At 44.2% G+C, this 14,559-nt stretch overlaps 1 protein-coding gene across 1 annotated transcript; it reads right to left on the bottom strand.

Annotated features, from left to right (window-relative positions):
• Nucleotides 1-5,171: 5,171 nt before the first annotated feature.
• LOC115638113 (olfactory receptor 11L1-like) lies at nt 5,172-5,918 on the bottom strand (the record flags this gene model as incomplete). Its single annotated transcript, XM_030539694.1, has 1 exon — nt 5,172-5,918. A coding segment is annotated over one exon (747 nt), but the record flags the coding sequence as incomplete, so codon positions are not given.
• Nucleotides 5,919-14,559: the final 8,641 nt, after the last annotated feature.

Below are 14,559 nucleotides of genomic sequence, written 5' to 3'. Positions count from 1 at the left end.
ATGAGCAAGAGGATTTGCATCCAGATATTGTCTGGCTCTTGGATAATTGCCTTCTCTTGCAGCACTGTGATAACTTTTATGATGGTCAGGTTAACATTCTGTGGTCCCAACAAAACTGACCATTTCTTTTGTGATTTCTCCCCGATGCTCAAACTCTCCTGCAGTGACACCAGCCTGATTGAACTGGTGGATCTAATCCTGTCATTTGCAATTATACTTCCTACCCTCCTGTTAACCCTGACGTCCTATGTTTGCATCATTGCCACCATTCTGAGAATCCCATCCACCACTGGGAGGCAAAAGACCTTTTCCACCTGCTCCTCTCACCTCATTGTAGTTGCTACTTTCTATGGGTCACTCATTATTATTTACATGGCACCAAAAGCCGGCACTGCAGGAGACCTGCGCAAAGTGTTCTCTGTCTTCTACACAGTCCTGACATCCTTGTTCAATCCTCTCATCTACAGCCTGAGAAACAAAGAAGTCAAAGAGGCCTTAAAGAAAGCTGGAGGCAAATTGGCTGCTTTGATAAGGGGCTGAATGAAATTCCTGTGGTCTCTCTTTTAGACTGAGTTGATCCCCATTTTGTCCCTTGACTCGCTGAAGAAAATGACATCACGCTTGGACTGGGTGTGGGTGGTAGAATATCTCCCCTACTGAAGTTAAAATCAATTGAGCGTACTTCCATTTGCTCCTACTCTTTCACCACATCCAACAAAAATTTCTTGTCCTTATTTTCAAAGCCAGAAATACCACCCCCTTTTCCTGTCCAAACTATCCTCACAAGGCCAGCTCCCATTTTCCATTTGCCAATGATGAAACTGGATCTCTCAGTTCTCTGCTTCTTCAACCAGAACCTCAACAAGAACTTGAACTGTTATGGACGTTGGCCATCTAACTGTCATTAATTCTTATAAAAATCTTAGCAAGAATTGTTTGATAGTCCCTCTTTTGTTTTTCAATAACGCTCCTAAATTTAACAGTAATCTTGCTCCTTTAACACTAACTTCCTGTGGAATATAGAGTCCTGAAGACTCTTACGGTATATCTTCACTGCACACTTCTTTTGGTGGTGTGTAGAGCATATACATGTGTAGTCCCCACTCCCAGCATACGTATAAATAGTGATGTAGACAGAGACACACTGCTTAGGTGAATAAAGACATGCCTGTATAGGCTCGATATTTATGTGAGTACATACCCTATATGACTTTCTACACACCCAAGCTGTAGCCTCATGCCCACTCTGCAATTTTTAGCAGTGTAGTCAGAGATGGCTCTAGGCACCAGCATCCCAAGCATGCACTTGGGGCGGCACTTCTGAAGGGGCGGCACCATTGCTTCGCCGTCGGTACTCCAGCTTTTTTTTTTTCCGCTTGGGACGGAAAAAAACAAGAGCCAGCCATGAGTGTAGTGTCCCTCTTCCTTCCTGCTGCAGGGGCCTCTCCCCTCTGCAGGAAAAGACTACAGCAGTGGGGAAACAGTCCATCAGCTTTCCGCTGCCAGAGCCTTTCACTGACCCATGTAGCTTGTGCAGCAACGTGGACACAGTGTGCTTTCTATTTCCTCGACACTAGTGTGTAGTGTAGACATAAGAGGACAAGATGTCCGAATTTTATAGGGACAGACCCGATATTTTGGGATTTTCTTATATAGGCACCTATTACCCCCCACACTTTGTCCTGACTTTTCATGTTTGCTATCTGCTCATCCTATGGAGACATAGCCTCAGTTCACCCCTGTGGAGCTTAGAGCCTCTTCAGCACTCATGATTCCCATTATCCAAACACTGTTTTTCCATTTCATTTGGATGTCCCCTGAGATTCTTGGAAAATTGAAGTTCACTTGTATTAGCATGACCATCGTTCAGTTTCAGGTACACTCTTCACTTTTCCACTTATCACAGCTTAGAGGTAGTGTCCCTAGGAATGTGCTATTATGCCAGTATCCCACATCCAAGCACGCATGGGGAACTGAATGGACTTAAGGCAGACATTGGTGGCATCATTGGTAGGTTCACACCTCATTGATGGTCATAAACACAAGACACTACTATAAATAAACTCTATTCTTTCCACACGGAAGAACATGAGCGACATCTACAGGAAGTTTTACCGTATCCCTGGTACTTTGGGGAACTGCTCTGTCTGCAAGTAGAACTGACTGGGAATTTTCCATCAAAATGATTTTTCCATGGGATACGCAGTTTCTGAAAAATTCAAATTTTCCGTGGTGTCAGAGGGTCCCCACAGCAAACCAGTCAGTGTGTTTCAATAAGCTGATGTCTGTGCTCTACACTGTGCCAACTCCTGTGGAGAACCCCATCATATACAGCCTGAGAAACAAGGAGGTCAAGGTGGATCTGAGAAGACTTTTTGAGTAGGAGATTCTAGTGGTTTATGGGCCTTTTTCTGGCCTTGTGCCCAGGGATGAATTTCCTTCTTTGTGAGCTGTAAAGGGAATTGGAGTTGGAAGAAATGTTTGCAGACCCTGAGCCAGATGGTTAGTTTGTGTAAAAACCCAGAGCTCCATTGACTTCCCTGGAACTAAACAGCTGATGAAGTGACCTAATGTTTTTTTTCCAGGAGTCAACCAGTTAGTCCAATCTGCAATGCAAGAAATGATCAACTGTTATTAACTAATTGTCCTGTTGGGCACATCAGCTATACTCCAGAGTGACTCCAGGAAAGTCAGCAGAGTGGCTCCTGATTTGCAGAAGTGTGTGTGTGTGTATGCAAGGAGAATCACACCCTCTCAATACAAATAAGCAGGCAGCACTGCTCATGTCTTTAGCATATTCCTGAGTCTTAGGGATTTTCTTAGCTCCCTGAGATGTCTCAGGTGTCTTCCACTTCCTGAATCTCTCCATTTACAATGTTCTGTATCTCAGCACGTGGAAAATGGCTGATATAAGAGTAACAAAAATCTATCTTTTGTAAGTACCTGTGTGACCCTTTACCATTGTATCTTAGTGTCCCACAGATATTAATGTATTTGTCCTCACAACACCTTTATGATGTAAGAAAGTGTTATGATCCCCATTGTCCCAATGGAGAAACTGAGGCAGAGGGCGAGAGAGAGACAGACTATCCCAAGTTCACACAGTCTGTATAAAAGCAGCCACTTGAATTAGAGAGACATTATTTTACTTCTCTATTTTGTGCTGATGTGACCACTGCTGGAATATGGTTTCCAGTGCTGGTGTCTGCAGTTAAATTGAAGAGGGTTCAAAGAAGAGCCACAGCAGTTATTAAAGGATTAGAAAACCTGTCTTATAGTGATAGACTCACAGAGCTCAATCTACTTAGCTTAACAAGGAGAAGGTTAAGGGGTGACTTGATTACAGTCTATAAGTACCTACATGAGGAACCAATATTTGAAAATGGGCTCTTCAATCTGGCAAAGAAAAACATAACACCATCCAATGGCTGGAAGTTGATGCTACATATAGTGCTGCCTTGCCTAGTTTACCTCACAATAAAACTGCAGTGCCTTGTCTTCACAGTGTTTTTATTTCACAGTAGTTCACACACTTTAGTTACCCCTCGGCATAATAAATCCACTTCCACAAGAAGCTCTCACGCCAGCATAGCACTGTTCACATAAGCGCTTAGTTCGGTGTAACTTACATCGCTCAGGGAGGGGGGGGGTGGCTTATTCGCACCCCTGAAGGATGTAAGTTGTACCGAAGTAAATGATAGTGTAGATCTGGCCTAAGGGAGAATGGTGGTAACCAGTCTACTTGGCTGGACTACATCTCCCATAGTGCATGAGGGTTGAGACTCCCATGATGCATGGTGCAATTCAAACTACTGGATCCACTTTGCATTGTGGGAGATGTAGTCCTCCAGAGAACTCAGCCCATAAGTGACAAAGGGGGCTTGAACGACATAAGTCAATGTGCCACGGAAAAAGTGTTTTTTTATTTTTAAATTATTTGAAATAAAACATTGTGGACAACTTTTAAAAAAAATATTACAATTTGAGTGGACCTGCCCACCCAACATTTTTTAAAATAATTTTCCTGATAGAAAATGTTTTTTTTTATTGGCCAAAATTTGAAATTTTGTCATGTGTCACAGGGCAGTCACACCTGTAGTGCCCTCCAGCAGCAGGCCATGGCAGAACAGCTGCACTTGCCTCCGTTTCCCTCCTTTATAATCTCCATTGACTCCACAACAAGCTCTCTTGCTTAAATATTACCTCTCCTTGGGGGTGGCTTATTACGAAAACATTATTCAAATGATTCCCGGAACATAAATCCGTTTCTGACACCGAGTGCATGTAGTTCTTAAAAATCCCGCTCTTTGGTGGCAACTGACACATCCCCAAATACAGGACATTCCCTTGATTGTCCCCACCGCTGTCTGCATGATCCTACTCCTCCCCCCATAACCTCGTACGTGCAGTGGACGCAAGGTGGTGCCACATGTAGTGCATCATGTCGCAGATCTTGCTGCTCCATCCTGTGCTGGCGGTGCCTGTGAAGTCACACCGATGGGGCAGAGAAGCAGGCTCTGCAACATTACCTCTTGCATCTGTGATACCAGGCAAAATCACATCTGGTTTTATATCTTTACTGGAGGGGGGACAAAGCAGGACAGTCCAGCTTAAAACTGGGCAAAAGGTAAGCCCCTTGGCTGCCATCCAGACATCAGCCTGCTCCAGCTGTCTTGGTCGGGCAGCTCTCTCTGCTGCTGCTCCTACCTTTAATCCTCCTTACCCTTTGGCCCCACTCTCTGGCTGGAGAATGCCAGGCAGCAAAACCTTCTTGCTGCTCTTCAGCATTTCTCCTAGGAAAAACTAAAGCTTCCTTCAGGGTCACCTGAGAGGTGGGAACGGCTGAGAATTTAATCTCTTGTGTTCATATGACAAACCTCTTTACATCAATCAGACAAACAGACAAACAGTGAGCATGTAATATCCTTGAATTATCTCATATCAAAGCCTATCAGAAGAACAAAAGGTGAGTATCATATGGGGAAGTATTATTTATTGGATGTGGTGAAAGAGTAGGAGCAAATGGAGGTACCCTCAATTCATTTTAATTTCAGTAGGGGAAATATTCTACCCACCCACACCCAGTCCAAACATGATGCCATTTTCTTCAGCAAGTCGAGGGACTGGATAAGGTTCTACTCAGTTTAAAAGAGAGACTGTACGAATTTCATTCACCTCCTTATGAAAGCAGCCAGTTTGCCTCCAGCTTTCTTCAAAGCCTCTTTGACCTCTTTGTTTCTCAGGCTGTAGATGAGAGGATTGACCAAGGGTGTCAGGACAGTGTAGAAGACAGAGAACGCTTTGTGCAGGTCTCCTGCAGTGCCAGCAGTTGGTATCATGTAACTAATGATGATAGAGCCATAGAAAGAAGCAACTACGATGAGGTGGGAGGAACAAGTGGAGAAGGCCTTGTGCCTCTCGGTGGTGGAGGGGATTCTCAGGATAGTGGCAATGATACAAACATAGCAGATCAAGGTTAACAGGAATGTAGGAAGTATAATTGCAAAACACAGTAACAAATTCACCAGTTCAATCAGGCTGGTGTCGCTGCAGGAGAGTTTGAGCATCGGGGCAAAATCACAAAAGAAATGGTCAATATTATTGGGGCCACAGAATGTTAATCTGGCCATCAAAAGAGTTATCAAGGTACTTGTAAAGAAGGCCATTATCCAAGAGCCAGACACCAGCTGTATGCAAACCCAGCTTCTCATAAGTGCTGCATAATGCAAGGGATTGCATATTGCTAAGTAGCGGTCATAAGACATGACTAATAGGAGGAAACATTCGGCAGTCAACATGAATACAAAGAAGTACATTTGTGTGATGCAGCCACTATATGAAATGGTTCTGTCTCCAGTCAGGAGGCTGGCCAGCATTCTGGGAAGGACAGTGGAGGTGTAGGAGGTCTCCAAGCAGGACAAGTTCCCCAGGAAGAAGTACATGGGGGTGTGAAGGTGCCGATTAGTCACAACTAGCACAAGAGTAAGGATGTTCTCAGCCATGGTTATAATATAGATCACTAGGAATAGCAGGAAGAGAGGGGTCTGCAATTCTGGGAGATTCCCGAATCCCAATAGGATGAATTCTGTGATGAATGTTTGATTGCTCCACTCTACATTTTCCATTATTTTTCTCTAGAGGAAAAGAGGGAAAAGAGAAATAATCATCATCATCATCATCATCATCATCATCATCATCATCATCATCATCATCATCATCATCATCATCATTAATAGCTTTTTAAAAACCCTGCTACTCATTTGACTGTTCTCTGGTACAGAGAAAATTTGTTTCTTATTTAGGCAGAGGTAAATATGCATCCACGGTTCACATTATATTTTCTCTTCTTCCATTCAGCTGTGTCAGAGTTGGATGCTCTTTCATTCATCTGGAGGATGTTGCTGAAGGTCAATGATGATGGAGTGATAGCAAAACCATACATGCAGATTAGTTTAAGCAGGCTAGGCACCTAAACACACATAAAAGTCAAAGGGAGTTAGGTGTCTAATCTTCTCCCATGCTTTTGAAAATCCCTCAAGATGCCTTTCTGCATCTTCAGGTGACTAAATACTCCCAAGGAAAACATTTTTACTTTGTTATTTTTGGACAAAAGGTTGCCATTTTCCACTGAAAACTTTGATCCGGATGAAAAAGTTTTCATTTTCATAGAATTTTACACGGGGGAAAGGAGGACATTTTCTGACCAACTTTAGATTTTATTCCATGTTTCTTGTTCTGAGTTTCTTCATATGATTTGCAAACTCAGCTAAGACAAAGTAAATGACAGAGAAGATTAAAACTCCTTTGGTTAATATGGAGCATAAATCTTACCTGCAAAGTTGCAGTCCTGCTAAACTCATCATGCTGTGACATCTTCTCTTAGCCTTATTATTTTCTAACTGCCTGAAGTTTCTCTCAGAACTTTTCACATACTTTCTTTCTCTTAGTAAAGTGTACTAAGACAATTTTGCAGGAGACATTGATTCATTTTAGTAGCATTTGTAAAGGGAGTAATGCATCTTTTTATATTTATATCCTTCACGTCATCTTCCTTTGAGACAGCTACCGCAGGATATCTTAGTCAAAGTGATGGGGGACTTAATTAAGTGAACATTTAATTTGTTGGCAAGTTAAACTCTCGAGGCAATCAAACTTCAAACCTTAGCTGAATTATCAAGGGCTTACATACTAGGCCAGTGGGTCTCAAACTTTTGTACTGGTGACCCCTTTCACATAGCAAGCCTCTGAGTGCAATTTCCCCACCCCTTATAAATTAAACGCACTTTTTTATATATTTAACACCATTATAAATGCTGGAGGCAATGTGGGCTTTGAGGTGGAGGCTGACAGCTGACAACACCCACCCCTGATATAAGAACCTTCCAACCCCTTGAGGGGTTCTGACCCCTAGTTTGAGAACTTCCTGTGCTAGTTTGAGGGATACTATAGAAAATCTATCTGCTGTCTATCTATACAGATGTATAAGAATCTTCTGGAGTTACCAGTTAATGGAGTTATCCTTTATCTGTTTTTTAGAGGCTCAAATGTTAGGGAAGTCAATGAAACATTGCTGACATATATCACTGGAGGATCTGGTCAAGTTTGTAAGATCCAAACTCTCCTCTTAAATGAAACCTTTTCATTTGATATAGATTATTCTAGGGTTCCTCCTTCAGGACTGCTCATCCCACTCCCTAGATCATCTCTCCACCACAAAGATATTCCCCAATCCCTTATACACATATGGGGCAAAGAATCACCTGTGTCAGTAACTCAGGGAATGGTATAAGTCTAGTGACCGACTCTTTTGAGTGCTTCCACTATTCCTTAGGCTGGGCTACTCCAAGAGTTCTTTCCTCATTAATTCCCAGCCCATACCCTAGATCCGTTGTCACCCACTCATTCCCACACCCCTTAATATCATGGCAAAACTATGAATCACCTGTATGAGTGAGGCATCAGAATGGTATAGCTCTGCTAGCTAGCTCCTCCATTCATGAGTGACTCCATTGATGAATCACCATGTAACTCATGGGATGACTCCTGGTTTACAATATTATAGCTATAATTAACATATTAACATACAGTTATTACCATAATATATTGGTAACTGATGAAAGGGGCTATGTAGTGCAGGTCCATGGGGGTCAGTCCTGGGTCTGGTTCTGTTCAATATTTTCATTAATGACCTGGATAATGGAGTGGAGAGTATGCTTATAAAATATGCAGATGACATGAAGCTCTTTGGAAGACAGGATCAGAATTTAAAAATCCTTGATAAACTGGAGACTTGTTCTAAACTCAGCATAAAGAAATTCTGTAATGCTAAGTGCAAAGTACTTCATTTAGGAAGGAAACATTAAATGCAGAACTACAAAATGGGGAACAACTGGCCAGGGCCGGCTGCAGGCCTGTCATAAACAAATAGTTAAGGGTTAATGTCTCTTTTACCTGTAAAGGGTTAACAAACAGTAAACCAAAAACATCTGACCAAAGGACCAATCAAAAAACAAAATACTTTAAAATCTCGGTGGAGGAAAGCCTTTGTTTGTGTTTTTTGGGTTTTGCTTTGTTCTCTCTGGGTCCTGAAAGGGACTAGACATGCAACCAGGTTTCTTGCCAATCTCCCTGCTACAGTCTCTTATATATTTAAAATAGTGAGTATTAAGTAGGAAAGGAGGTTATAGTCTTTTAATTCTTTCTGTATTTGCAAATGTGTAGTTTGCTGGAAGTATTTTAAACTGTATTTTTGCTGGGGGGAGGCTTCTTTCTAGTGTCTATAAGCTGAAAGACCCTGTAACTTTTACCATCTAAATTACAGAGACAACTTTTTTACTTTTTTTCTTTCTTTTTATTAAAAGTTTTGCTTTTTAAGACCTGTTTGATTTTTTCCCCCTTGTTGAGGCTCAAGGGAATTGAGTCTGTTCTTACCAGGGAATAGGTGAGGGACAGGGAGAGAGAAGGGACGGGGGAAGGGGGGAATCCCTTTGTTTTAGATTCACGGAGCTTGAATCTTTCTCTCTCTCCAGGATAGCCCAGGGAGGGAACGCCTGGGAGGGGGAGAGAAGGGGGGGGAAACCTGATTTCTCTGTATTGTGATTCAAGGAGTTTGAATCACGGTGATCTCCCAGTGTACCCAGGGCGGGAAAGATATGGGAGGAAAAAAGGAGACGGGGGGGAAATGTTTTATTCCCCTTTGTTGTAAGACTCAAGGAATTTGGGTCTTGGGGTCCCCAGGGAAGGTTTATGGGGGAACCACAGTGCCCCAAAACACTATATATTTTTGGGTGGTGGCAGCTTCTCAGATCTAAGCTGGTAATTAAGCTTAAAGAAATTCATGCCGGTACCCCATTTTTTTGGACTCTAAGGTTCAGATTGGGGATAGAATACCATGACATGGTGGCAGTGTGTGGGAAAGATGGCATCCAAAAGCCAGTAAGATTATTACTTTTCTTTTCTCTCTGCTAGCTGTTTGTAAGCAGGAGAGAGGGTTTTTAAAACTACAACCAGAGAAATTTTTTTTTCTTGCTCCTTTCTGGTTGTCCAGAGAGATTGCCTGAGAGCACACACATTAAGGTTTAACAAGGGTCTTTTGTTAAATAAAGCAGGCTTAAGTGGTCAGCAACAGACTCCAGCAAAGCACATCTGCAAATGAAAGGTTTTTTTATTTCTTTTTACTTTACCGTGAAAGGCTAGGGAAAAAAGTTAGAAAGGCACTGTTGCTAGGCAACCCGAAGGAGGCAACAGAGAAGCAGCAGTTCAGGCAATAAACACCAGAGAGCGCCCCAACACAAGAAATCAGAAACCATGAGTACCAAGGACTCCCTGAAGCAGGACCGGGCAAGGCTAAAAGCCATAGAGAAAGATAACGAACATGAGATGGATGGAACTCATTAATGCAGAAATAGCCAAGGAAGAGGCAGCCTACGAAAGAGAACAAGCAGCCAAAGAGGAAGCCCACAGAAGAGAACAAGAAGCAAAAGATGCAGACCACCGAAGACAGGTGGAACTTCAGAGGGAAGCTACCAGCAGGCCCTGGCATTAGAACAGGCTAAGCAACAGAACACAGCCAATCCTAACAACACTTCGCCAGATGTTGTTCCACATCCCAAAAAATTTCCCACCTACAAGGTAGGTAATAACACTGAAGCCTTCTCAGAAAATTTTGAAAGGACCTGCCATGGATACAGCATCTCTGAAAACCACTACATGATAGAGCTGAGGCCACTGCTCAGTGGACTCTTAGCAGAGGTGGCGGCTGAAATGCCTAAGGAGAACATGAATGATTATAAACTTTTTCAAACCAAGGCCAGAATCCTAATGGGAATAACACCTGAGCATGCCCGTCGGCGGTTCAGAACCCTAAGATGGAAACCAGATGTGTCATTCCCCAGACACGCCTACCACATTGCAAAGAATTATGAGGCCTGAATATCAGGAACAAAGGTTAACAATATGGAAGAGCTGCACCTCCTAATACAAATGGAGCAGTTCTTAGAGGGTGTTCCTGAGGAAATAGAAAGGTACATCCTAGATGGGAAACCCAAAACGGTAACCGAGGCGGGGGAGATTGGAGCCAGATGGATGGAAGTAACAGAAAAGAAAAAAGCTACTGTCAAGGAGAGCGAATACCCCAGGGGGCACACCGACAATAAACCCTATAACCGAGGGCAGCCCAAGACCCCACCTACAACCCAAGGAAAGCCCCAGACTACCTATTATCCCACCTCACCAGTCTCCAGTAACCCACCTTGGCCCAGTGACCAGTCAGCTGGACGATGCTTTACATGGAATGAACTGGGACATATAAAGGCCAACTGCCCAAAGAACCCCAGCCGAGTGCAAGTCATTACACCACCGTCACACCAAAGATCCTCAGGACCAGATGCCTCTCAAATACCCTTGGAGCAAAGGGAAAGTTTGAGAGTGGGCGTAAAGAAGGTTACCGCATGGAGAGACACGGGGGCACAAGTGTCAGCTATCCACCAATCCTTGGTGGACCCCAAATTCATCAACCCAAAGGCCCAAGTGACAATTTACCCCTTCATGTCAAAAGCTGTAGACTTGCCTACAGCTAAACTACCTGTCCAGTACAAAGGCTGGTCAGGAATGTGGACTTTTGCAGTCTATGACAATTATCCCATCCCCATTCTGCTGGGGGAAGACTTGGCCAACCAGGTGAAGCGGGCCAAAAGAGTGGGAATGGTTACACGTAGCCAAGCCAGGCAAGCTTCCAGACCCATTCCTGTTCCTGAGCCTTCCACAGGGGCCCCGTCTGTATTACCAGAGACTCAGAAAGAGGTAGTGGACCCAGATCCCCTACCAACGACTGAAACAGCCACAGTGTCTCCAGTCCCAGACCAGGAACTGGAAAAGCAAACAGCACCAGAACCGTTGCCAGCACTGACGCCAGCGCTTGCAAACCCATCTTCAACCCCAATGCCAGAAGGCGCCAGCGAGCCTGAACTGGCAGAAGCAGCAGACAACCACACCCAAGAGGCTCAGCCAGAGCCTGAAATACCACCTGGTGCACCAGCGGAGAGCGGCTCACCAGCAACGAAAACAACCCCATCACCTACATCGCTTCCAGAGGGACCAAGCCCAAGTCCACAGTCTAAGGAAGAATGGTGTCTCCAGCTTCAAGGGAACAGTTTCACACTGAGCAGGAAGCAGATGACAGCCTTCACAAAGCTTGGGCGGCAGCACGGAGCACCCCACCCCCTCTCAGCTCTTCTAACCGATCCCGGTTTGTTATAAAACAGGGACTTTTATACAAGGAGACTCTTTCTGGTGGACACCAGGAAGACTGGCACCCGCAAAAACAGTTGGTGGTTCCAACTAAGTACCAGGGGAAGCTCTTAAGCTTAGCCCATGATCATCCCAGTGGCCATGCTGGGGTGAACAGAACCAAAAATCAGTTTGGGAAGTCCTTCCACTGGGAGGGGATGGGCAAGGATGTTGCCAATTATGTCCGGTCTTGTGAGGTGTGCCTAAGAGTGGGAAAGCCCCATGACCAGGTCAAGGCCCCTCTCCAGCCACTCCCCATAATTGAGGTCCCATTTCAGCGAGTAGCTGTGGATCTTCTGGGTCCTTTCCCAAAAAAGACATCCAGAGGAAAGCAGTACATACTGACTTTCGTGGACTTTGCTACCCGATGGCTGGAAGCAGTAGCTCTAGGCAACACGAGGGCTAAAGCTGTGTGCCAGGCCCTAACAGATATTTTTGCCAGGGTAGGTTGGCCCTCCGACATCCTTACAAATTCTGGATCTAATTTCCTGGCAGAAACCATGAAAGAACTGTGGGAAACTGATGGGGTGAATCACTTGGTTGCCACCCCTTACCACCATCAAACCAATGGCCTGATCGAACGGTTTAATGAAACTTTGGGGGCCATGATACGTAAATTTGTCAATGAACACTCCAATGACTGGGACCTAGTGTTGCAGCAGTTGCTTTTTGCCTACAGGGCTGTACCACATCCCAGTTTAGGGTTTTCACCGTTTGAACTTGTGTATGGCCACGAGGTTAAGGGGCCAATATAGTTGGTGAAGCAGCAATGGGAGGGCTTTACGCCTTTTCCAGGAACTAACATTCTAGACTTTGTAAGCAACCTACAAAACACCCTCCGACACTGTTTAGCCCTCTTGGGGTGGCATACCACGGGGGGCGCTCTGCTGGTTGCCCGAAGGACAGCAGGCGGCTCTGGTGGACCTCCCGCAGGCGTCCCTGAGGAGGGTCCGCTGGTCCCGCGGCTCCGGTGGATCATCCACAGGCACGCCTGCGGAAGGTCCACCAGAGCCGCGGGACCAGCGGACCCTCCGCACGGAAGCCTGCGGGAGGTCCACCAGAGCCGTGGGACCGGAGAGCGGCAGAGCGCCCCCCGCGGAGTGCCACTGTGCTTGAGGCAGTGAAATGGCTAGAGCCGGCCCTGCAACTGGCTAAGTGGTTGTACTGCGGAAAGGGAGCTGGGGGGTTCAGTGATATGTGATGTTGACAATTTGTGTTTAAATGGTTATAAATCTTTAACTATTTGAATTTCAATGTCTTCTGTCATTAAATAATTACTGTCTGAACCCTGTCCCCCCCAATTTCACTCAACTGTTAACATTTAACTAAATAAAAATTGAAAAAAAACCATGCTTAAATCCCATCATTTTGTGCAGATGCGAAAATTTTACATGTACAAAAATCTAAAATGACAAACAAACAAAAACTATGGCCCCAACAGAGATACTGTTTTTATGAGTCATTACAAATATATGTAACCCCCTAACCTTCCTTTTTCCTATGACTGCAGAAGCGTAATTGCCCATTTCATCTTAAATGTTCCCTTACAACATGTGTTTACCCCTTATGCTACACAATCTGTCCCACTGTTGTATTGAGCTCTGATACTCTGATTACATGAATTACTAAAGATGAACTCTGTTTAGCTTATAGGCTTATCTCTCTCACTAACAGAAGTTGATCTCTCTTAAAAATAAACATTGATATTATTGGATGAAATGATCAAAAAATTTAAAAAAAATAATTTTGCCAAGCCTAATTATATGTGGCAGCTCTTTATCTATGGAGATAGCAACAAAAGTATTATGCAACTTAAAGAGTCCTATGGCACCGTATAGACTAACAGACATATTGGAGCATAAGCTTTCGTGGGTGAATACCCACTTCGTCAGACACCTATGCACGCAAGAATCAGTCTAGAGATAATGAGGTTAGTTCAACCATGGAGAATGAGGCCCTCTTCTAGCAGTTGGGATGTGAACATCATGGGAGGAGAAAGTGCTTTTGTAGTTGGCTAGCCATTCACAGTCTTTGTTTAATTCTGAGCTGAAGGTGTCAAATTTGCAAATGAACGGAAGTTTAGCAGTTTCTCTTTGGAGTCTGGTCCTGAAGTTTTTTTGCTGCAGGATGGCTACCTTTAAATCTGCTATTGTGTGTCCAGGGAGGTTGAAGTGTTCTCCTACAGGTTTTTGAATATTGCCATTCCTAATATCTGCCATATCCATTTATCCTTTTACACAGGGATTGTCCAGTTTGGCCGATGTACATAGAGGAGGGACATTGCTGGCACATGATGGCATATATTACATTGGTGGACGTGCAGATGAATGAAGCGGTGATGTTGTGGCTGATCTGGTTAGGTCCTGTGATGGTGTCGCTGGTGGGCAGAGTTGGCACTGAGGTTTGTTGCATGGATTGGTTCCTGAGTTAGAGTTACTATGGTGCAGTGTGTAGTTGCTGGTGATTTTACAATTACTCCTGGGGGAATTCTGCACCCCAAATAAAAAATTCTGCAAGAACAACAACAACAAATTCTGCGCATAATATTTCAAAATTCTGCATATGAACTCCCAGCAAGGAGGCGGTGCACGTTTTTGCTGGGAAGAGCAGGGGTTTTAAGGCCTACACTGCATTGAGTGTGAGAAATGGATTTAGGTTTGGGATTTGTACCGGGGATCATTTGAACCATGTTTTAACAGTAAACCAGCCCAAAGGAAATGTATTATTTAAGCAAGAGAGCCTGTTGTGGAGTGAATGGTGACAAAGAGTAAG

Source organism: Gopherus evgoodei, chromosome 21 (genome assembly GCF_007399415.2).
Source record: "Gopherus evgoodei ecotype Sinaloan lineage chromosome 21, rGopEvg1_v1.p, whole genome shotgun sequence".
Taxonomy (NCBI): Eukaryota; Metazoa; Chordata; order Testudines; family Testudinidae; genus Gopherus; species Gopherus evgoodei.
This window is presented reverse-complemented; position numbering and strand designations above follow the sequence as displayed.